Below are 23,123 nucleotides of genomic sequence, written 5' to 3'. Positions count from 1 at the left end.
CCTGAAGATGAGTAAATCAAAAGGGCCAGACTGGGGCCAGATATCCAGTGTATGATATGAGGGGAGGATTTAGCGGAGGTTCATATTAGGCTGACCACTGAGGCATGAAGGCTGAATGGACCTGGTCCAAAGGGAAGGAGACCCCCTCTGTGTACATGGCAACTGCATGGCCAACAGCTTGTTACTGTGCTGCCAGGAGGCAGCTGGTGATAGAACACAAGATGCCCTGAGGGGCTTTACAGCAATCAGCAGCCGATACCCCCACCGCTGCAGCAGAGTGGCAATTAAACTGCAGGGAGGGAGGCCAGGCAGGATGCAGGAACGCTGAGGCAGGAATCAACACCAATCTGTCGCTCAGCGGCCAAAGGTTGACTGTGGACACAGGAGGACGCACCGGGGTCACAACCAGAGGAGTGGACATAGGGTGAAGGTCTTACCATCCAGGGTAGAGGACGTAACGTGCTCTCAGCATCTGAGGCTCATTGAAGCTGCTCTCAGAAAATATCAGGTTCACATCTTCATTCCTGAGTGACAGAGAAACAACACAGAATCAATACACAACACTTGACCTGTACAAATATCCACAGGAGTAGATTCGGGGGGGAAGCAGGGGACATGTCCCCCTCAGTATTAAGAACATGTGTATTTGTTCCCTCCAATAAAAGTATTAAAGAAGCAGAGGACTTTTATTTTGATCGTATGTTGATTAGGCTGCAGAATAAAGGCTGAAATGATAATCAGAATTAATGGGATTGATAATGAGATCACAATTATTTCTCAAAAGTTTTCACTCTTTTAAGGGATCAAATATTTAATTGTACTTTAACATTTAAATAAACAGAGCGCTGCTTTCACTTCCATGTTGTGCTACATTCCTGCTAATTAAAAAAATAAAGGTTCTTTACTTTAAAATAAGGTTCTTTACCTAAATTCAGTGCATCTCTTACAGACGCGTCTCTGCCGCTGTATTATTTTTTACAGCCATCACAGAATCATGACGCACTGCATAACGGCGCTATTGTGAATGTCTGAATCACACTGAACAAGGACGAGGATTCATTGAGCTGACGTTAGTGTTCTTCTCCTCGGCCTTCATGTGTTCATTGTAGAGTTTTCAGGTGGTTTAACAAGTTTGTTTTGTTGCCTTGCAGCACAGACACCAGTCTTGCACACTCCTTACATATGATTTGTTCTCTCTCAAATCTGAAATAGCTCCAAACGACGGATGATGGTGGTTGAAGAACAGATGATTTCCGTTCTGCCCGTCTGCAATCAAAATATTAAGCAAAGTTTTCCACAGGCTGCTGCTGCAGGCAGCACATGCAGTTAGGGAAGCACTTGATTTGATGTGGACAGAGTTTTCTATGAGCGGAGCATTTTAAATGTCAACATCGCAGCTGATCATGTTCGTTTAGTTGTGAGAAGCCAAAATCTTGATCAGAAATAAATTCGACAAGCTGTGCAGCCCTAACATTGATGGAGAAAAAGCAGAAATTGGTGCAGAAAAATTCACCAGAGTGCAGGAAATGAAGTGTGTGATGCTCAGAAACCCAAACCTAGAAATGAAACTTGCAAATATGTGTACAAACGTGCAAATATAACACAAAAAACAACAACAACACATAACTACTTATGAATATGCACTTTATCCACAATGGGCTTTAAATTATACTCTTTAGGTAAAGGATGCACTGGGAAACATTGATGACACATTGCTGTATGAACGGAGCAGAGCTCTGACCCAACAGATGCAGACAGAGATTCAGAAAGTGGTGAATATTTTAGGAAAGGATAAAAGCAGTTAAATGACTGGTTGCAGCATTGATCATGATTCTGTGGGCGCCTACCTGGTGACAGCTCCTCTCTCTGCCAGTATGAAGGCTGCGGTGGGGTTGGCAGAGCGTACCAACTGCTGAACATGCTGCATGAGAGGGTGCTTCTGCTCTGCTGTCAGCCCGGTGAACACCACTGTACTCACAATACCTGACATGTAACGAGGCACAAAAAGGGAATATGAATTCCTGCAGAAACTGGCTCACTTTCCTGAAAATACAGAGACACATCTGCGCAGCCACAGCAGATATATCTCACACTGGGTTTGATTTATTGCTGTTCCTGCTGCTCTGTTCTACCTGTGAGCTCAATTTTTAGGGAAATTGACATTTCGATTCCTTCAGAACGATTCCTGAAATATAAAAGGCAGAATAAATAATTCTGTGACAGCCTGACTTCCTTCTCACTGCCCAAATTGGGATTTTTTCTAGTTCCAGCCAAAAAGGATGATAAGGATGATTGCAGTAACCCAAAATAAAATCTTCAGTATGTCACTGCAGAACACAAGATGGAATGTGAAGTGTGTGTTCTCGAACGTGAAGTGATGGTCGGGGTAATGGCTGCTGAACGTATCCTTGGTTGGCCCTCGAGGTTTTGTTCTCACAGTGTCTCTGTTAATCCTCAACTAAAGCATTTAACAACAATACTAATGGAAAAAAACTACACAGAGTGTAATGTTTTCACCAGCACTGAGAGTTCAGGATGGAAAACACAACCTCCAAATGTTTATGCTCTCGGAATCAGAGTTTATGCTAGACGTTTTTTTTTAAGGCCAACATGGCCGTTCATATTCCAGAAAATCCAGCCGTACAGAACAACTGCTGCCGTATGTTTTATAGCCATATAATTACACTTAAACAGCAACAAAACACTTCAAATTAAATAACTTGAAATGAGCTAACTGGGGATAAAACAGAACAGATGCTGGAACTATTGCAGCAGATCGGAGAGCCGGCCACGGAGCACGGGGCAGGTGCTCGTGACCCTCAAACTTGGGGCCGGTAACCACCAAGCCCTCTATTCACCCTCTATTCACCGTCTGGCTTGCTGTGGTGAAGTGCAGTGAATCTCCCATCTGTTCTACCAGCACACAGACCTGTGGGGTGTTGGAGGTCTTCCTGGAGAACGTGATCCGTGATGCTGTCACCTAACTATACCAAACACACTGAAGAAGACCGTGATTGCCGTGGATGTGGTGTGTGCTCTGAAGAGGCATTCTGTACAGCTTCAGTGAATAAACCGATCCGTTGGTAATTAATGTATGAAAATCTGGTCTGTACAATTTAAGTTAATATTTTAGCTGCCTGGGCAACATATGTTAGAGGTCACATCATATTGGCCATTTAATATGCTATCAATGATTAGTATTTAACATATTTCCCACCAGACATTTTGGCTGTTTATATTTTCTTCTGCCAGACAACTTCACGTGATAGCGGCCAAAAGCCAACATATACCGGCGAACATAAACTCTGCCTGGAACGTGTGACTTGTAAGGCTGGAATATCACACATTCCACGTATGCTAACACTGTATCACGCCAGGATCATGTTTCCCATCAGCTGTTGGTCACATTTATGCATTTCTGTCTCTCTCTACTTCTGAGTGTGTATTTGGGATGAAAAAGGTTACAAATCACTGATTTATGATGGACTTAGAATATTTGACATATTCACAACGCCCCTCTCCATATTGAGAAATATTTACAATTTCTCCTTCTTAAACGGTCAGAGACTGACTCGGGGGCTCGGGGGTCGTGCATGTTACTGTGCTGCTGTGTTAGCTGCTGAGGAGAGTCTGTAGCTACACAGTGGCTTGTTCTTTGGCTCAGTGTGTTTTTATCCACCACTGCCTCTCACCATCGTCCTCATAATTAACAGTGAAACCGAAGTGGATCCAAACACCAGACCTGCAGGTTATCAGAGTATCTTCTATTTCAGGTCTGGTAGTGTCGTTACTAATCATCTTGTAACGAGCTAGCTTAGCGTAGCTCCCTCTCACTGCAGCAGAATGATCTGGTTTGGGGGTGAGAGGGACAGACAGCATGTGACCTGTTGGTCCTGTGGGCTGCCTTGTTAAACACATTAAATACTGCTTAAGCTGAATATCTTATTTTCCAAATGTGATAGGATAGTTCAACGTATCGTTCGGTCTGTGATGCGTACCACACGTTTCAATACAAGTATGTGTTGTTACATCCTTAATTAATATTTGTAAAATATTATCTCCTGACTTTGTGTTTGTTCTGCTGTGAGAATATGAATGTATATGTCATACATATATGTCATATGTCACACGTGCAACTTCTCCTCTGACTTAGTTTGATAAAAGTGAAACATTTCTTGACCTTTAATGGTTATAATGGTTATAATGGTTATGATGGGAATAATGGTTATAATGGTTATCATGAACAACGTGACAGCATGACATGTGTTCAAACAGCTGTGTTAGACTGCTTCCAAAAAGCATTACACTTCTGAGGAAATCAGTATCAATGAATATAAATCTGTAAATCATGAAATAAGTTTTCCTAATGCATTTTGTTGTTGGGAAGGACAGATAGACAGATGGGCAGACTTACCTTGGCTGCACTGTTCCAACAGTTTAGGAAATGCAAACCTGCAGAGACAGACAGGGGACAGCAGAACTTCAGTAAAACACACAGTAAACTAAAGTACAGGGTGAAGACTGACTGTCAAGCTGCTTTCACACTGCCTGTTCAAGGCAGGAATATGGCGCCATTGTCTCACCTCACTGTGCTGTCTATAAGGTTCGATCACAAAATGGTGGGACAGAGCTGTCTCGCCTTTAATCCACCATGGGAGGTAATAACAGTGTCAAAACATTGTCTGTATAAACAGGCAGCTGCATGAAGGGACTATGGACAGGATGGGTGTGAGGTTTTGACCACGTGTTATGTGTGCAACTCCCCAACAGGAGATTTAAAAAATAGCCGTTAGCAGCTAACTCAAAGAAGAAGAACAGCTTAAAATGTCCACAAACAGTGAGAACACTGAGGTCCAGGAGCTCCTTACCCTCGGAGCAGAGGACGAGATCAGCCGCCATATAACAGGGACGCTAAATGGTTGTTATTGACATGTGATGTCATTGTTATTGTTTATAAAGAGCTGCTGACACGTATGTTATATGTCACACTAGAGGCTGATGTGGTCGTGTTGTTCTGCCATGTCATCATGCTGTCTAAAATCAGACACTGGAGCCACATGATGGCACCATCGTTTGGTTCTGTGTAAAAATGCAAAGCAGGCATAAAGAAGGGACTCTGTAGCGGCTCTGTGGCGCCATCTGTGTGTAACAAGGACTTCAGCCATCAGTCAAACGCAAATTTAGTTGGACTCAGATGTTCACTGCTGCACTGTGGATAGATAATATAGAAAATAGAAGTTGTTACAGAGCTGTGTGTTTATTTATATTTAATTAACAGTCCTGTTTAGTGTAACCCACGTCTCCTTCCATAACATCTTCACTAACATTTATAACCAATGGGTGCTTGCCAGACTTGTGCAGCAATAAACAGCCTGATTCCGTGTTATGGCTCTTGGCTGGTGATCCGGTTATCAATCGTGAAGCATTTTTCATAGGATGACATCATGACTGTGACTGGCAACTGACCAATGTAAAAGCTTTCTGTAATCTCATTTAATCTTAACATAATTTATCCTCAGTTTTCAGATCGATCAGTGTTATACAGCACTTTCTGAATAACAGTTCTGAGCCAAGTCCCCCTCCAGCCACCGCCAACCCTCCCCTGCAGGCCGGGGGATCAGCAATCTGAAAGGCATTTATCTTTCCTGTCCTGATGTAATGAACTGTCTACATTCATCACAAAGAATGGATCATGACTGACTGATGAGCTTCGCTGAGGAGGGGGTGTCGGGCGCACATGTGGACCTGGGGGATTAGAGGGCTATGCTGAGGGGGTTGACAGGCAGGTCAGGCCTAAGCTGGGCTAACCATACCCAATTAACGCCATAGTGGGGGTCCGCACATCTCCACACAATCTATGGCAACAGACAGTGATAGGGGGCTTGTTGAAGATGCCTCACATGGAAAAGTCAGTGCTAACCACATTGCTAACTAAACCTCTTATGACACATTTTTCCACTGCTGAGCCGAGCAGGGCTCAGAGTTTGACTGGAGGGTCGTCGCAATGCGTCGAAGCTCAGGATCCAAAACAGGGTGAAAGATTTATTATCAATAAATTATTGTTAAAGCTCAGCTCAAGAAACAGTCACCTCATCTCAAGGACTATAAGAGTTTTCATGGTAGAATTTTTTTTCTGCAAATATGCTCCAGTATTGATGAGTGTTACTGCAAAAACTAAATCATTACATTTCACCTGTTACCAGGGCGTTTGTACGGGAGCGTACTGACGCCATGCCAGGAAACAAGAAGCTGATCAGTATCAAGTAATAACAAGAAAAAGTTCTTGTCATAATAAGATGTTTGTCTCATTTTTACAACATATTTTCATGTCACAAGAAACTTTTCTTTTTTGTAATGAGAAAAGTTTCTTGTTACCACAAGATGTTTTCATGATGTAACAAGAGAATTTTCTAACATAACATGAAGTAGTCTTAACATGAAAATATTTTGTAATAACGAAACTTTTCATGTTATTACCTGATACTGATTGTTTCTTTAATTTCTGGCCTGGCAGTTTCATGCTTCCGTACATGTGTCACAATACCTGCTGGCTTTCCGATTACATCTCTGGTGAAGACAGACGGCAGCATGCTGTAAAAACACGACCCTCCACACTGACTCCATCTGTATGTACGTGTCACTAGTTGACGCAGCTTGGCTGTGCAGTGGAAAACAGCCTATTACCCGGAGTGGTATGTCACATTGTGCGGAGCTGCTCAGTCAATCTACGACGGTGAGAAGCTCTGTAAGCTACATCTAAAGCCTGTAACAAAAGGAGAGTGAGATTAAATGTAGGATTGATCCTCTGTGTAAAAGGGACCCAGCCTTGAGTTTTAATAACTCAAAGTATCACGTAACCTCTTCCTGGAAACCTCCAGTGCTTCGACAGTTTATCAGCATCCAGCCCTGTCTGTCATCATCTGTCCATGTCAAACCTTTAACCTGAACCTCAGGTTCAGTCACTGGTGTGTTTCAGCTTCTTATTTGTTGCTGGTTGCATGAAGCTACATCTGCATACACTCTCGGTAAACAAACGATACAGGCACCAACTGTGCTCGGAACAAATGGGAGCTATTCCTGGTGAAAACATATGTTCTAGGAGAATGCGAAGCATACGGACAGGTAGCAGAATAAGGGATTGTGCTGCAGAAGTGATTTGAGTAGTTTTTATTGTGAAAGTGGGTCACCGAATCCATCGTCACTGCTGTGAATCCTGTTTGAATGCAGCTGCTGTCCTCTGCGAAGCAGCAAGTCACAAACTTTTCTGAGCCACGTCTACAGGTGGTTAGTGTCTGCTACTCATTTCATAGATTTTTGGTGATGTATTCTTGAAGATGCTGTTAACCCAGGCGTAATACGTACAGCTGCTTCAAAGTAAAAGCCTTTCAGTCATTGGGAATCTGATAAAAACACTGGCACAAAGCAGGAAGCGCTGTCTGAGTGTGTTTACTGTGAAGCAGCTGCAGGATTGAGACACATACTAAAGTACTGAGTTTGCTCAGTGCAACTGCATCTATAAATCGTCTTTGGATCAGAACAGAAAATAACCGAATTACTCATCTTTTATCACTGAGGTCATTTAGTATATTGTTATTATTTTATGCTGAAGTTCAAAAATATGTAAGTTGAAAATGATTTTCACTCACACAGCAAACAATTTCAGAAGCTTTTCTTCTACATGCACAATGTGACATTCATAGCTTTAACTGTACAGTGATGTCTTTGTTTGGTCTTATCATCATCCATCACACTTCACTTAGTTTCTAGTTTATCAAAATGCCATTTTCCAGTCCGTGTGATAATCCCATCAGTCAGGGATTTTGTCTTCTGCAGTTAGACATTGTACAGTTTTATTAAATAGCAATTCAGACACAGGAGCAGCTGGACAGGAATTAATCTGATCATATACATTTCTTTCTGGCAGTGAAAGCTTGTTATGTTTTTTCTAACAGCAGCAGAGTTGAGCCCTGATCTATCAAAGAAAGAGATTTCACCTGTGCTCCACACAGGAGGCGAGGGGGTCCACACAAGCAGCGACTGCACCGATGGTGAAACACGCTTGGACAACTGGGTCAGGGTGGAAAAGCACAGCCTGGACCACATCCAGAACATCTGTGTATCTGTCCAAGCATTTATGGAAGAATACGTCATCTCACACTGACAGAGAACACTACATCCATTCATTCTTTCCTTTTTTTTAGTTTCTTTAAATACTGTCTTATCTTGTTAGCTTTGAACACCCAAACATACATAAGGTACAGAGGATCTGTTTCATGTACTGGGATGAAAATGTTAGTATGGAAGACACTGAATGATAGCAGTTAGTTGACATTAATTTCAGGCTGTAGGATTTTTCCATTTAGCTCAGCTCTGCTGGAACGACTGGAGTCTAGATTATTCAGTTCCCAGCTGTATCATGCTGAACGGCGGGCCTCTTACCCAGGTGAGAGCACCAACAGACGGGGTTTGCCTCCGGGGCCTCTCTGGCTCTCCAGGAAGCTGGACAGATACTGCTGCAGGTGAGAGGCTGAGAAGCTGTCACAGCTGTCAGGACCAGGCTGGTACACCACCCACCTACAGAACAAATTATAATCAAGTTGTGCTGTTTCTGATTGTGTTGTAAGTCTTGTTATCATTAGAAATAACAGAGCAACAAATGTAAACCAAAGAAAAAAGTTGGATGAACTCTCTGTCACCTTCCGTGTTCCTTGTTTAACTGGACCAGGAAGTCGCAGAGCCTCTTTTTATGGCTTCCTGGTAATCCAGTGATGATGGTGATGATGACCTTTTCACACATCAACAAAATCCCACATCAGATATGAACTGTTTCAGCCAAATGAAGAATGACAGCAGTGAAAGCAGAAATATTTGTTTTTAAGTTGTTTACATTTTTAGATGAGGAAGATCCACCGCACCTTCATCAATATGCTCACCTTGTCTCCCTGACTGTTGACTGGGTTCCTCAGCTCAGCGGAGGGGAAGAGCACCCCCAGGTGGTCAAACAGAATGGGCTCCTGTCCAATACTACTCAAGGCAAAGTGCTGAAGAAACCTGGCACAGACCAGAACACAGCAGTCAGTGAGCAGAGCTGAGGCACAGCTGAATGCCATGACGAGATTAAAAAAAGAAAATGGGTGCTTTGGGACCGATCATGTATTTGTGAGGCAATAGACAAAAATGAGTGGCACAATTTTACAGTTAATACTTCACACGTCCTTAATTCTCATCACAGTTTCTGCAGGACACATTTATATAAAATCACATCATCAGTCTTTCTCTCTTAAAAATGAGACTGATAATACAAAACTGTGCACAAGAGAGTAAGTTGTTTTTTAGAAGCTCCGCACAGTGGGTTTATTTTAAGAGCAAATGCTTCAAACAGTTGGACGTCTAATTATACCAGGTGACAGATTTGGGACAAATATGGGCTGAGTTATCCTTGCATGTAGTGTTCTTTGTTTTCTGCTCTAATGGCAACAAAGGAAATGTTTATTTTGGGCCTAATAATGAAGTGTCATTGGCTCATAGACTTTCTCTCAGCAGAAAACACCTTTCAGGTTGGACGGTCACCAGTGATGAATACACTGTATCACAGGCTTAGCAGCTATTTTGGGACGACATACTCATGATTAAGCAATAGCTAGCATCAGGTTTTATGACTTGTGAAGGACTCTACTGACTGGACTGAGTGTGTACTGACATGTCCTGCTCTGGCAGCTGGGAGTATGAAGTCTTCAGGCTGCCTCTGCGTTTGGCCACCGGAGGCTCCTGGCTGTTGTGCAGCTTCTTCAGTCTGCTGTGCCTGAAAGAAAACAGTCACATTAACTTCCTGACAAAGATCTAAAAGACTAACTCAGTATTCAACAGAACCACAGACTATGTTAACAACTGTAATCAGGGATGACCACATCTGATTTCAGTGATCAGTTTTGGGGCTGATCAAAGTATTTGTTAACTGATAGAGATTGGCTAAACTGAGCTGTGTAGAGCCCGATCCTTTGTTTAACATTCGTCATGCAGGAGTTTGTACCGTTTGAAGGTTTCATGCACAGCGGTGCATCGAGTGCAAATGGTCATATTGCATCAAACAAGATCCTCAACTTTTTCTCAGTGTGATATTTAAGGATAAAAAACATGTAACTTTCTATACTCTAAGGAATGTGTGATGACATCCAGCACACAGACAAACTGGTCCGAGCTCAAGTTATCTTACATGTTTTTCTGGTTCCAAGTCAGGTGCTCTTCATCCACCAACTGCAGAGTGAGTCCAGACTCACAGTTCTGCCACACGGACAACACCTGAAACAAAAAGAGAGATTAAGGTTCATACAACTAGAGCTGTGTCTTTATTGACAATGAAAGGAAGTAGATAATGGATCATCTGTGAACCCGCACAAAACCAAATCCTATCCTGTATTTATCTACGACTCATGAGCACTCAAAAAAAAGAAACTTCAGTCATACAATCAAACATACAATCAGTCATAGTGGGAGTTAAACACCTGACAGCACATATTCTTCAAAAATGACTGTGTAGCATTTTATGGTGATAAAACCTGAAGAACATTTGATAAACAGGATAAACAGCACCAGTCTATGTTTTCACCATGTTACTGCAGTATTAAGATATTCCCAGATTATAGTTATAGAGTACATGATGAGAGACTGGATCATCTGTTAGAAGGCCCACATTTATCTCCAGTCTCTGGCTGAAGGTCTCACCTTGGAGTAGAAGGCCCTGTGGCCCTTTGACCTGGGCTGAAGAGCAAAGACCAGACAGTGGTCAGTGCTGTGGAGCGGGAACGGGAGGTGGGGCAGCAGACTGCTCTCATACTCTACAAGGAGAGACGCCACAGCACTGGAGTCCTGATGACAAGAGGACACAGGAATCAATGTTGTATCCAACTCACTTAACCTTTGACCTCTGGACTACAAATGGTCCACCAGTGCATATGTTGGTACACAAAATTACAAAACTACAAAATTTTTCTTATCAATTTTTAAAAAAAAAAAAAAAATAACCACAAACATTTTGAACCAAAAGATTTCTAAATGTAGAAACATGATAAAAGTAGTTTTTAACACTCCATAAGTTATTTGAACTATGCACATGTTTTAGTCTTGAGATGCTCATTTTTCTGAGCAGAGTGCAAAGGTGTTTTGATAGTTTGATCTGCAGTAGAAATATTTCCTCAGTGCCTACATTAGTATTTTTTTGGTATTTCGTATCACTAAAATCTGTACAATCTGAAAGCTTAAAGATTATGTGAGTAAATAAACCAGAGTAATTAATTAAAGTATTGAAATTGTGTCATAAAAAAACAACAACAACAAAAAAACAAAAACCAACAGATATTCCTATTGTCCTGCTTCTCTGCTCCTCTCGCACCATTGCATCTTTTCACTGTCTTTTGGACCGCTTGTAGCACAACATAATGACATCATCACAAGTGGACAATGTGATGGAGCGAAAGATGTGAGTCTCAGCTTTCTGCTGCTGCAAAATAAATGAACGCTCTAGCTCTTAGTGTTTTTTATTCTAGAGCGATTTTAAACAGGATCATGAAAACAACGATCTCCCATGGCAATGTCGAGACAATACTGTTGTGTCACCGCACATTTTCACCGTCCTTTGGACCACTTGTAGCATAATGTAAAGATGTAATCACACGCAGAAAACATGATGGCACGAAAGATGAAATATTTGCTTTCTGTTGCAAAAAGAATGAATGGTCTGGTTCTTCTTGTTTTTTATTTCCAATCGATTTTAAACAGGATCATGAAAACAACAACTCCTCGCTGCTGCCTGCAGGAGGTCTGTTTTCAGACGTCTAAAACATTAATGAACTACATAACAACAAAACAGATCAAGTGTGTAGAAAAGTATGTGTGATCATAGAGTGTGTGTGTGTCATAACTGCAAATCTCACCGGATCATAGAACTTGATGTTGCTGATGTGATCCTTGGACAGGGTGATGCTTCCATATTGAGAGTGAATAAACAGCAGGCCCTCAGAGAAGAAAATGATTTTTCCTAAAAAAAACAGAGACAACTGAAATAATCAAATACTGTAAATCAATAAAACAGACTTTAAACCCAGAGCCTTTTTCACAGGGCGCTGTAAAGCTGACTTTGGCAACTGACTTCAGGCCAAGTATGAAATGATTATACAGCAGCATTGTAAGTTCTGTTCATGTTAACATAGAGTGTCACCTTCTTCAGGTGTGGAGAGCTGGCTGCTGGAGAACACATACGCAGCGTCTGCTACAGTCAGAGCGGCTCCCAGACAAGTGCCTTCCTCTCTCTGTTGAACACAAACACACGCTCATACACACATAAACACATGTATTCATACACATCAGTGGACACATGAAGCTTCTGAACATACCTTAGAAAGATGTTGGGCCTGCTCAGATTGCTTGACGTCAGATTCCATCTGAAAACAGCGTGACCATCAGACTTTAGACAAAAAACAATCAATGCTGGAAAAATAAAACAGTTTATTCTTTAAACTACAGATGACACAACATGTTTCTGGACAGAAGAAGACTGAAAGACTGGAAAACTCAAACTGTAAAAACTCTGTATCTAAACATTGTTTAAACATTCATCTGAAATGATTTTCAGCAGCTCACATACCAGCCAGCAGGCGTAGCGAGGGACAGTTGTAGTCAGGATGGTGTAGCAGCTGTCTGAGGACACAGTGCCATCTGCAGGACAGGAAACAAACTTTTTCAAAATGAAGCACAAACAACAAAACAGAAGAATGATAAACAAGGAAGATGAATCCTGAAGATGATCCTCAGATGTCTTTTTCTGTTAACAGTGAACTGTGGATCTGTCCCACTCATGTAAATCACATTTCCTTTGTGGAATCAATCAGCAATCTAGTCTGATTAGACTTAATCTGATCAATATTGTACCTTTCTGCTGGATGTTGATGCTGGACTCCAGGAAGGATTCAGAGAAGACCACAGAGCCCAGGTCCCCTCCGTCCCACTGCAGGTCTGGGATGTCGTGGACAGTCATGGAGGCCTTAGGAAACATAAGTAGAGTTAAAGCATCTGCAACTTTTTTGGGTGCTTTTTTTTTATCTGTGATTTTAAAAAATAAGTTATGCAGAGAAACTTTGCACACTGAGTCTGACGTGTTTTAACAGACTCAGTGTGGTCAAACCATAAAATAATCTGCTTCTCTAACTTACTGTTTTCACTACGTAACGACTTTCTTCATCAGTCAGAGGAATGATCCTGAAAACAAAAATAAATGAAAAATAAATAAACACTTAAGATCTGAAATCACATATTTACAAAGAAAAGGTTTTCAAGAAAGCATCATTTCAGTATGAATTAATCAAATAACACAATAATGTTTTTAAAGAGCTGTGCTGTAAAATACAAATGTTTCCAAATGACCAATGGGGACAAGTTAACACTCACCTTCCTTGATTATTCACTGCCTGAATGCTGAATTCACATTTGGACCTGAGGAGAGAAAACACAGACTCAGACTGATTCAAACAACAGATTCTTTTTCATGTTCGGCTGAATGTCTCACACAGAGAACAACAGAGAAGAAATCTATATTCATTTGTACCTGAGAGAACTGCGGTATTGACTCAAATTCATTGAGTCCAAAGCCAACAGAAAGGTGTTCTCTGCTACGTCTTTAGCCTGCAATAGCACACATTTCTGAATGAGAATCTAGACATGTTACAGCACATGCTGAGAAATGATTATTATAATAGGTGCTATTTTTCTTACCTTGGTGGCGCTGGAGAAACAGGAGTAGCATTTGATCCCTGCCAGGACTGCCTGAACAGCAGCTGAATAAATCTGTGACAAAAGTCTGGAACAAAAAAACAACAACAAAAAACTTGCATTCAGACATTTTGTAACATTTAAAAACAGCCAACCAGCTGACAGAGACAAACAGTACTTATGAGATCAGAGATTAAAGCACTTACAAGACTTGTGTTTTCTTTTGCTCTGTGTTCTGGTTCCCTGTGTGGGTGAAATACAGCGAGTGTAAACAACCATAGCAAACGATACAAAGAAAGGCTTCTCATAAAATAGTTAAAGGCTAACTGCAGTATTTTTTAACCTAGACCATGATACTGGGATTCAGTAATTAATGGGAAAAACATTTTTGAAATTAGTGCAGTGCTGAGTGAGAGGGCTGCAGCTGACAGTGGCAAAAAGTTCTGCCATGTATCCCTCAGGGTCTTTGTGCATCGTCAATTTACATCCACTAAAGTGTTTGTTTTTGCCACTGACAGGCTCACATTGTTCACTTTGTTCAGGGTTCCCACACATTTACACGGACAAAATTTCAGAACTTTTCCACGACCTTTCAAGGAACCTTAAGGAATGAAAGAGTAAAAGAGTTAAAGAGTCAGATCCTTTTTGTTTAACCAGAAACAGCTCCAAAATCACCATCACCAAACCCACCAGACTGCATTTACATTAACAATCATTTTATCATCATTAAACACACTTCATTCAGACTCCCAAAAAACATCTTGGTTCATCTTTCCACTGTTCCAACAATCACCAGCTCTGGTTTGGTTCAAATTAACCCTTAATTCACCAGTTAGATGTGACAACATGCTGCCTCTGTACACACTAACATGACTGTTTATTTAAATGCAGTCTGGTGGGTTTGGTGACGGTGATTTCAGGGCTGTTTCTGGTTAAACTAAAAGGATCTTACTCTTTAACACAAAGCTCTATCTCTGTAGGGATCCTTTCATAATGCTGTCAGACACTTAGAATAACAGTCTGAGCCTGTCAGTGACAAAACAAACACTGTTAGTGGATGGACATTGACGGTGCACAAAACTCTGACATTGCAGCCTGTTTTGACCCTGTTTTGACCCTGCTGGATCAGTTTTGACCCTGCTGGATCAGTCGTCTCCTCAAAACTGGACCAATTATGAGACTTGTTGTTCCCATTCGTCACTTTGACATAAAAATAAGGGAAAATAAGGTCCAGGTTGGAAAATACCAAAGTTACTGAGTTAATAAACAATGCTCTGCAGCAGGATTACCTTTATTAAGTAAACAAAGTCATAGAGAAAGACCTCACCAAGGTACGGAGTGTGAGTGGTCCCAAAGAAATAGGTTCGAGAGCAGGCCAGAGGTCCTTTAGGAGACACACACTGCAGAATCTGTTGGACGAAAAAAACCTGTTTATTTTGAAAAATACAGTCATGAAATGTTCCCACTTCATTACCAACACAAACGGGAGTGGTGCACAATGACCTCTATCTCATATTTACAGGAGACATAGTCAGTTATCACATGTTTGCTGCAAAAGATGTTGAAGATGATTTGTCATTACTGCTCTGCACACCACTGGTGGTACCAAATTACTTCACCAGGTGGCGCTGCAGGTCAGTTTTCCTCTTTAACTTGAGCAATGTGAGTAATGAAACAGACAGATAATGAAAAAAATAGCATAAAAACCATTTGAGATGCTGTAGAGTTCTCACAGCTGCAGGTTGCCCAACATTAACAGGGTCCAACAGTAATGTGTGTTTGTTACTTCACACTGTTTTCAGGCTGCTCACCATGTGTCTGGCTGCAGAGCCCAGGGGCCCTGTGTTGCGGACCTGATGACTCTCTGAGGGAAAGTTGAAGGAGTAACTCTCCAAATCCTCTGAGGATGAATGCTTCCCAAACAGCACAAAGGGCTGCTGACTTTTACTGAAATAACCAAACATACGATTAAAGCAACAGCATTTTGTTATTCTAAAAATCACAAGACTGTGGCCCCGTGTCCACCAAAGTGTTTTTTCTAAGCCGTGAACACCAGGCGCTCCTCAAGAAACACCCAGCTGGTAGCGTTTGAGAGCGTATGAGGTGCAGAGTTTTTTCAACAGGACACTTAAGTTACATCTGGTTGCCATGATACAGAATATCCGCAGAGGTGAACATGGCGGCACAAGGTAAAGTACCTGCTTTGGATGAGGGGAAGGCTGAAGCATGCAGAGAGAGAGGACGGACCCACCGGTCTGTGTGGGTTCAACAGACGAAACATAATATATACAGTATATTTACAGATTTCTCCTCCAGTGTTGCTGTTCAGCACTTGTACATGTCAGATGTGACAGTTTGTCTTTGTGGTATTCGTCCCTCCTCTTCTGTGACAACACGGCTGAAGTGACAATGACGAGCACCGCGTTTTTACCCAAAGTTGAACATTTTCCAGCTCTTGGGGCTCAGGAAAAAAAGCCAAACCAGAAACGCAGAATTCACGCACAGTCCTCATCCTGCTGCCAGTGACTCTAGCACAACGTAAATAATTGGCGCTACCAAAGCGTTAAAAAACACAGTGGCCTCAGAACAAATGCTTTGGTGGACACAGCCTCTACAGATCAACATCATTTCAGTACTTGGACATTGATGAATGTGAAGAATACCTTTTATCTGTGATGTTGCTTGAGATCAGTCCATGAGAGTAATACGTACGGAACGCCTGTGGATTGATGAGAACACACTTTATACAGACACAAGAACACTCAGCTGTCTGTGGAGACCAGACATTGAGCAATGCCTTTTGAACACACTAAGCAGACACTGACTTGATCTCCTCATAGTCACTACACCTTTGCTATGTGGTATTAAAGCATACCTCTCCTGCCTGTGCTTCAGACAGCTCCAGGATGGACAGGTGGCTCTCCAGGTCCATGCTGGAGAAGAAGCCACTCCACTGCTTCTCAAAGTTCACCAAGTCCTAAAATACAGTTTACACTGGTCAATAGATTTCTGGACTTAAATATTTTAAAAGAAAGTCAACATGTCACAGGTAGGCCTTGTGATTATATGCAACAAAATCCTGTCAAACAGCTGATGAAATGCACAGGTGAGTGTTACCTCTGTGAGGAGAGTTTCCAGGGACACTGGGTCCAGTCTGTTGTAAACCTGCCACAGCTTCTCACTCATGTCCATGAGCTGGAAACAACAGGAACATATCAATCAGGCAGAAACAGAAAGTGTGAGATATCTTTTAATTTCCACACACTACAGAGCTTATTGTGTGTTTGTTTTGAAGGTACCTTGTATTTCATGGTAAAAAAGCTTCCTCCACCAATGCCTTCCAGGGCGAATGCCTGAATTAGGGGCCACTTCTCCACCATGAACATATCAAACCTCTGGACGTGTCCTGAAAGTAACAGCAGAGCAAATTAAATCACCTGTGTTGTTGCTGTATTTAGATATTTTAAAATAAGTACATGCTGTCAAGCAGGTGAAACCTCATAGTTTTCCAATTTACTGAGATGTAATATGATGGAGTTAATGTGTGAACACTTCTCTTTATGTCTTTAACGTATGTGTGGTGAGTGAAGGTGGACTGTACCCTGGGAGCTGTAAGGTACTCCGATACGATAGCAGTCCTGCACCATTGTGACAAAACTGGAGATTTTGAATTCCTCTGCTGCTTCTTCGTCTTCATACTGTGTGTGAGGTGAGACAATCACAGAGGTAGAAAACTTAGAAAAGAGCTCAATATCTGGAATAACAACCACAATTACACACACTGCTGCAAAGGGTCAGATTTACAGTTTTCACCAACAGCAATCATTACGTGAAGAGGTCACCTGGGCACAGACTGAAGGTACTGTGGTAAAAACTAGGACACACTGGGCCTCATGCAGGAAGCGATATTCGGACAAATGTTCTCCTATTTTTGTTCGTACACACAATTTGTGCTTATTTTGTTAGTGCGCAGTGATTTCTGGGATTCACCAGTGTTTTCTTATTTTTGCACTTCTCTTAGGCAAAAGATTTTTTTTTCGAAAGGTTGAGAGCTCTCTGACCAAGATAAGACAAAAACATCTCATTTTCACAGCCCAGAAATACTGGGTCTGTGCATCTCAAGTGGACTTCTCTTATTTTTTCTTAACAGAAAATTAAGAGAAATTTTCAGATAATGTTGCTGCATGAGGCTCTCTGTCATTTATCAAAGTGAATGTGCTGCTTTCACTGTGCAGCTCCTTTAGACAAGGTGTGACATTAAAACTGACTTCTTGTCTAACAAGCTGCTGCCTGAAAAACCTTCACAGTGACCTGCAGAGGTTAAAACTTCATATGCCCACATTCTCCTGACACAGTTCCTTCTCCTAACTGGGGCATACAGAAACTGTAATTAACAGGAATAATCGGCCTGTAGGGGACGAAGAGAGCTTTCTAACCTCTGTCTCTGTCATGCAGTAGAGATGCAGGTTCCTCCAGTGGGACACGTAGGGCAACAGGTAACTGTAGTTCAGTGGGTTGCAGTACAGGTGAACACACTCCGCCTTGATCAGCAGGATTACATCTGGAAAACAGACAATGTGTCAGAGTAGATGGAAAATAAAGCAGGCACAAACACATGAGTAAAATCACAGTGAACACTTGAAGCAGTCACCATCCAGCATTTCCTCAGGGAACTCCTCCAGGACATGTTCTACGTTCAGCTGATTTCTCCCGTACAGTCCATAGAACAGGTATCTGGCCAACTCAGTGCAGCCCTCGTTATATCTGCTGTCAATTCCTAAAGTACACATAAAAACGTATTAACAATATTTGTTGGCTGTTTTGGAATGACCACAGAAACTGTTTTATTCACCATCTGTTCTGAGAAATTATTTCCTCTAGCTTTGACAGTTGGCCGTGCAGTTAACCAGGCCAGATAAAGAAATAAAGGTCGAAGATTCTTTACATACCCAGAGAGCACAGGATGCCATCAGGAGTGGCAGCACCACCCTCACAGAGCAGAGACTGAACCTGACGCAGACGACAGCAACTGAAAAATAAAATAAAGAACATATATCATCATGGTTTTATTAGTTATTAACAGCAGCTCAGGGCACCTGTCCAAGGCAGCCCAACCTCACTCTGACATCTCTCCATTTAATGCATGTACAGGTCCTATTTGTGCATGTGTGTGTGTATTAGTTTGTTTGACATAGAGTTTATTTTCTGCAATAATTTAAAATGCAATGGACAAATCCTGCTGGCTTTTGATGAGGGAACGAGCGCGGTGCTAAGTTCAGAGTCAGCCTACAGGAAAACATCATCCTGCAGCCATTCGTATTTCAACAGAGTATCTCAAAAAGTGCACAAAGTCCAGGAGCAGCCTGCAGCAGGGTTTGTTTTCTCAGGAGAAGAGGAAACAGTTCATGATGTGATCTGCTTGCTGCCTTTTTTAGCACCAGCTGTAACTATGCAACAAATCAACAAATGGCACAGACACACAGCACAAACTACTGCAGGGCTGAATGTGTTCATAGACAGCTGTATTCTGTATATCACTGTGAAATGATTGATTGAAAGAACATTTTCATTTGACCACAGGTTGTGTTGACTGAGGGAAATATTTGATTTGTTGCATGTTGTTAATGATTTGTGAGTATCAGAGCATTTTGAAAACAAAGTGTGTTATATTTCAGACTTTGAGTTTAGGTGTGTGAAGTGAACTGCTCTGAAAATGTAACTTCTGAATGAATGAATGAATGAATGAATGAATGAATGTGTTTTAGCAAAGAGGAAAAACTGTAAAAAGAAAACTCAACACAAAGCCCAACTTACTTGTTCATTTTCAAAGAGTTCAACCACTTCTGATAGTCTGATAAAAATAAACCTGAGGCTGCAACAATATCAGATTTTTCTGGAACGATAACCGTCTCAGAGAATATCAAGGTTTCACAGTATTACAGAACTGATCAGTCAGAAAGAGTTTTAAAGGAATGGAAACAGCAGGTTATTGTGGTTGAACAAACATTTTATTTCTATAACTGAAACTTGAAACCATTTTGTTAATGAAAGTTTGTGTAAAAAATCTCCCCCTTTAAAAATAACTAAAATAAAGGAGAGCTAAAACATCCAGTTGCATTTATTTTTCTTCAATATGGTAGATAAGCAAAGTGTCAACTTTTATATGACAGTATACCTTGAAGCCAGTAAATCACAGCAACCATGAATAAACCACCTGGGAAACAGACAATAAGCTGGACATTGTCTTAAGTTTTTGTTTTGTGTCAAACTTGATTTTTTTTTTTTAAATATACAGTCAGGTCCATAATTATTTGGACAATGATACAGTTGTCGTCATTTTGGCTCTGTACACCACCACAATGAGTTTTAAATGAAACAATGAATACCTGCTTAAAGTGCAGACTCTCAGCTTTCATTTAAGGCTTTTTTCAAAAATGTAGTATGAACCGTGTAGGAATGACAACCATTTCTTCACACAGTCCCCCAACTTTAAGGGCTCATAAAGTATTTGGACAAACTAACATAATCATCAATTAAACAGTCAGTTTTAATACTTGGTTACAAATCCTTTACAGTCAATGACTGCCTGAAGTGTTGGACACATAGACATCACCAGATGCTGGGTTTCTTCCCTGGTGATGCTCTGCCAGCCCTTTACTGCAGCCGTCTGCACTTCCTGCTTGTGTTTTGGGTGTTTTGCCCTCAGTTTTGGCTTCAGCAAGAGAAATGCATGCTCAGTTGGATTCAGATGATATGACTTGGCCATTGCAGAACATTCCACTTCTTTGCCTTAAAAATGTCTTTGGTTGCTTTTGCAGTATGCTTCAGGTCAATGTCCATCTGCACTGTGAAGCATCGTCCAATGAGTTTTGAAGCATTTAGTTGAATCTGAGCAGATAATGGTGCCCCAAACACTTCAGCTTTCATCCTGCTGCTCTTGTCAGCAAGACAAGACTTCACTAGAATAAATACAGAGGGTTTATCACAAGATGCAAACCATTGGTTAGCCTTAAAAATGGAAGGCCAGATTAGAGTTTGTCAAAAACCATCTAAAAAGCTTGTACAGTTGTGGAACAGCATACTATGGACAGATAAGACAAAGATCAACTACCAGAATGATGGGAAGACAAGAGAAGGAAGAAGGGAAGGAACTGCTCATGATCCAAAGCACACCACCTCATCAGTGAAGCATGGTGGAGGTATGTTGTTATGTCATGGCCATGTATGGCTGCCAGTGGAGCTGGTTCTCTTGTATTTATTGATGATGTGACTGCTGACAAGAGCAGCAGGATGAAAGCTGAAGTGTTTGGGGCTACATTATCTGCTCAGATTCAACCAAATGCTTCAAAACTCATTGGACGATGCTTCACAGTGCAGATGGACATTGACCTAAAGCATACTGCAAAAAGCAACATTTTCAAAGTGGAATGTTCTGCAATGGCCAAGTCATATCATCTGACCTGAATCCAACTGAGCATGCGTTTCTCTTGCTGAAGCCAAAACTGAGGGCAAAACACCCAAAACACAAGCAGGAAGTGCAGACGGCTGCAGTAAAGGGCTGGCAGAGCATCACCAGGGAAGAAACCCAGCATCTGGTGATGCCTATGTGTCCAACACTTCAGGCAGTCATTGACTGTAAAGGATTTGCAACCAAGTATTAAAACTGACTGTTTAATTGATGATTATGTTAGTTTGTCCAAATACTTTATGAGCCCTTAAAGTTGGGGGACTGTGTGAAGAAATGGTTGTCATTCCTACACGGTTCATACTACATTTTTGGAAAAAAGCCTTAAATGAAAGCTGAGAGTCTGCACTTTAAGCAGGTATTCATTGTTTCATTTAAAACCCATTGTGGTGGTGTACAGAGCCAAAATGACGACAACTGTATCATTGTCCAAATAATTATGGACCTGACTGTATATATATATAAAAACAGGGATGAGCGAGTACACCATTATCTGTATCTGTGTCTGTATCTGTTCAAACAACTAAATTATCTCTATCTGTACTCGGAGTGGGCGGAGTTTATGCCAGAAGTGGGTGTGACTTGAATCTAAAGTGGGTTGAGCCTAGTCAGAGGTTGTTATTTTAAAGGCCCTGACGGTCGGGGGTTGACCAAAGTCGGGCCGTCGGTGAGTGTCTGTCGGCCTCGTTTTTGTGGTGTGTCCCGCATCGTCGGCGGCTTTTCGGCCGATTGAGCATGTTGAATCGGTGGCGGAGCTTGTCGGTGAGAGAGATCACTCTGATTGGCTGTTCAGGTTTTATTTCCTCGCCCCTGTAGCGAGTGAATCTGCCTGTAGTGAAACCGGGGCTAACCGGTGCTTCCTCCTCAGGCTCCACTTCACTCAGCTGCCCCACAGACCCGCTGCTTCTTCCCACTTTAACCTGAATAACAAACCGGAGCTAGCTGGGAGCGGCTAGCGGAGCGTTAGCCGCAGCATGACCGGAGGGAAGCATAGCCAGTTAGCCTCCGCTAGTCTCTGAGCTAGCCCTGGCTCTCCGTTTGGATCCAACCGGATTGATAGTAGTTGCGATATTTATTATCTATGAAAAATGTACAGAACAGCCTCAGAATTGAACTTCACATCTTTTTTTATCCCAATAAATTAAAGACAGCGACCAAAATGATGACTGTCCTTTATCACGAGTACAGATAATGACACATTTTACGGGGGAAGCACAGTCAATTCGGCATGTCATTGGTAACAGTTCATATCAGCCAATAGTCAACATGCTTTTTCGTATTTTGCAGACTGAATGAATATTATCCACTGAAAAGTATGTCATGTCTTCATCTGTTGGTGTGTCGTCACCGTAAGAGTATGTATAATATGATGTTAATTTCATGACAGAAGAGACTTGATGATCATTAGAATTACATGGGAATAAAGCAGATATATCAATATCTGTATAGATTAAAAGCCAAATAAATTGTTACACATAGGATTATTGGATATTGGCAAAAGATCAAATATCGTGCATCCCTACATGTTAGAGGTGTGATACTCGTACTCAAGAGTACATTATCTGAACCGAATACTCGTTTCATCTGAGTATTCGTCTCAACCCTAATAAATAACCTCACATTCATGAGAAAAGTAAGTAATAAAGTTAAGATAATTTTCTGTCACTTCTTAGATACACAGAGCACATCATGGATGCCACAGATTTCAACACAATTTCGCTCTCAATAAATACATGAAATATTACAATTATGATACTGATGAGGCAGATTAGACACTTAATTACAATAATTAATTAGCTCTAGCATTTTGTTTGTGTCTTTAGAAGAAGATGGGACTTCCCACAGACTCTAAATACGCTATAAATAAAGGTTAGCTTTAGCTGAATGTTTGGGACTG

General features: G+C 41.4%; 1 protein-coding gene across 1 annotated transcript in view; it reads right to left on the bottom strand.

Annotated features, from left to right (window-relative positions):
- Nucleotides 1–23,123, bottom strand: part of dnaaf9 (dynein axonemal assembly factor 9) — a 30,248-nt gene that overhangs the window by 6,674 nt on the left and 451 nt on the right. Inside the window, exons 2-31 of the mRNA XM_049596085.1 lie at nucleotides 18,711–18,790; nucleotides 18,413–18,538; nucleotides 18,198–18,322; nucleotides 17,363–17,459; nucleotides 17,061–17,167; nucleotides 16,879–16,956; nucleotides 16,637–16,738; nucleotides 16,425–16,480; nucleotides 15,573–15,708; nucleotides 15,089–15,170; nucleotides 13,968–14,004; nucleotides 13,765–13,849; nucleotides 13,598–13,674; nucleotides 13,441–13,485; nucleotides 13,206–13,251; nucleotides 12,925–13,036; nucleotides 12,641–12,711; nucleotides 12,390–12,437; nucleotides 12,215–12,305; nucleotides 11,931–12,034; nucleotides 10,723–10,866; nucleotides 10,214–10,299; nucleotides 9,701–9,802; nucleotides 8,934–9,051; nucleotides 8,697–8,785; nucleotides 8,440–8,574; nucleotides 7,995–8,120; nucleotides 4,415–4,452; nucleotides 1,848–1,983; nucleotides 438–524 (exon numbers count right to left, since the gene is read on the bottom strand). Of these exons, the coding sequence (XP_049452042.1) occupies nucleotides 438–524; nucleotides 1,848–1,983; nucleotides 4,415–4,452; nucleotides 7,995–8,120; nucleotides 8,440–8,574; nucleotides 8,697–8,785; nucleotides 8,934–9,051; nucleotides 9,701–9,802; nucleotides 10,214–10,299; nucleotides 10,723–10,866; nucleotides 11,931–12,034; nucleotides 12,215–12,305; nucleotides 12,390–12,437; nucleotides 12,641–12,711; nucleotides 12,925–13,036; nucleotides 13,206–13,251; nucleotides 13,441–13,485; nucleotides 13,598–13,674; nucleotides 13,765–13,849; nucleotides 13,968–14,004; nucleotides 15,089–15,170; nucleotides 15,573–15,708; nucleotides 16,425–16,480; nucleotides 16,637–16,738; nucleotides 16,879–16,956; nucleotides 17,061–17,167; nucleotides 17,363–17,459; nucleotides 18,198–18,322; nucleotides 18,413–18,538; nucleotides 18,711–18,790 (2,766 nt within the window). The remainder of the gene's footprint in view (nucleotides 1–437; nucleotides 525–1,847; nucleotides 1,984–4,414; nucleotides 4,453–7,994; nucleotides 8,121–8,439; nucleotides 8,575–8,696; nucleotides 8,786–8,933; nucleotides 9,052–9,700; nucleotides 9,803–10,213; nucleotides 10,300–10,722; nucleotides 10,867–11,930; nucleotides 12,035–12,214; nucleotides 12,306–12,389; nucleotides 12,438–12,640; nucleotides 12,712–12,924; nucleotides 13,037–13,205; nucleotides 13,252–13,440; nucleotides 13,486–13,597; nucleotides 13,675–13,764; nucleotides 13,850–13,967; nucleotides 14,005–15,088; nucleotides 15,171–15,572; nucleotides 15,709–16,424; nucleotides 16,481–16,636; nucleotides 16,739–16,878; nucleotides 16,957–17,060; nucleotides 17,168–17,362; nucleotides 17,460–18,197; nucleotides 18,323–18,412; nucleotides 18,539–18,710; nucleotides 18,791–23,123) is intronic.

The sequence above is a fragment of the Epinephelus fuscoguttatus genome, linkage group LG14, assembly GCF_011397635.1.
Source record: "Epinephelus fuscoguttatus linkage group LG14, E.fuscoguttatus.final_Chr_v1".
In the NCBI taxonomy this organism is placed as follows: domain Eukaryota; kingdom Metazoa; phylum Chordata; class Actinopteri; order Perciformes; family Serranidae; genus Epinephelus; species Epinephelus fuscoguttatus.
Note: the sequence above shows the minus strand (reverse complement) of the source record. Positions and strands in the feature narration are given on the sequence as shown.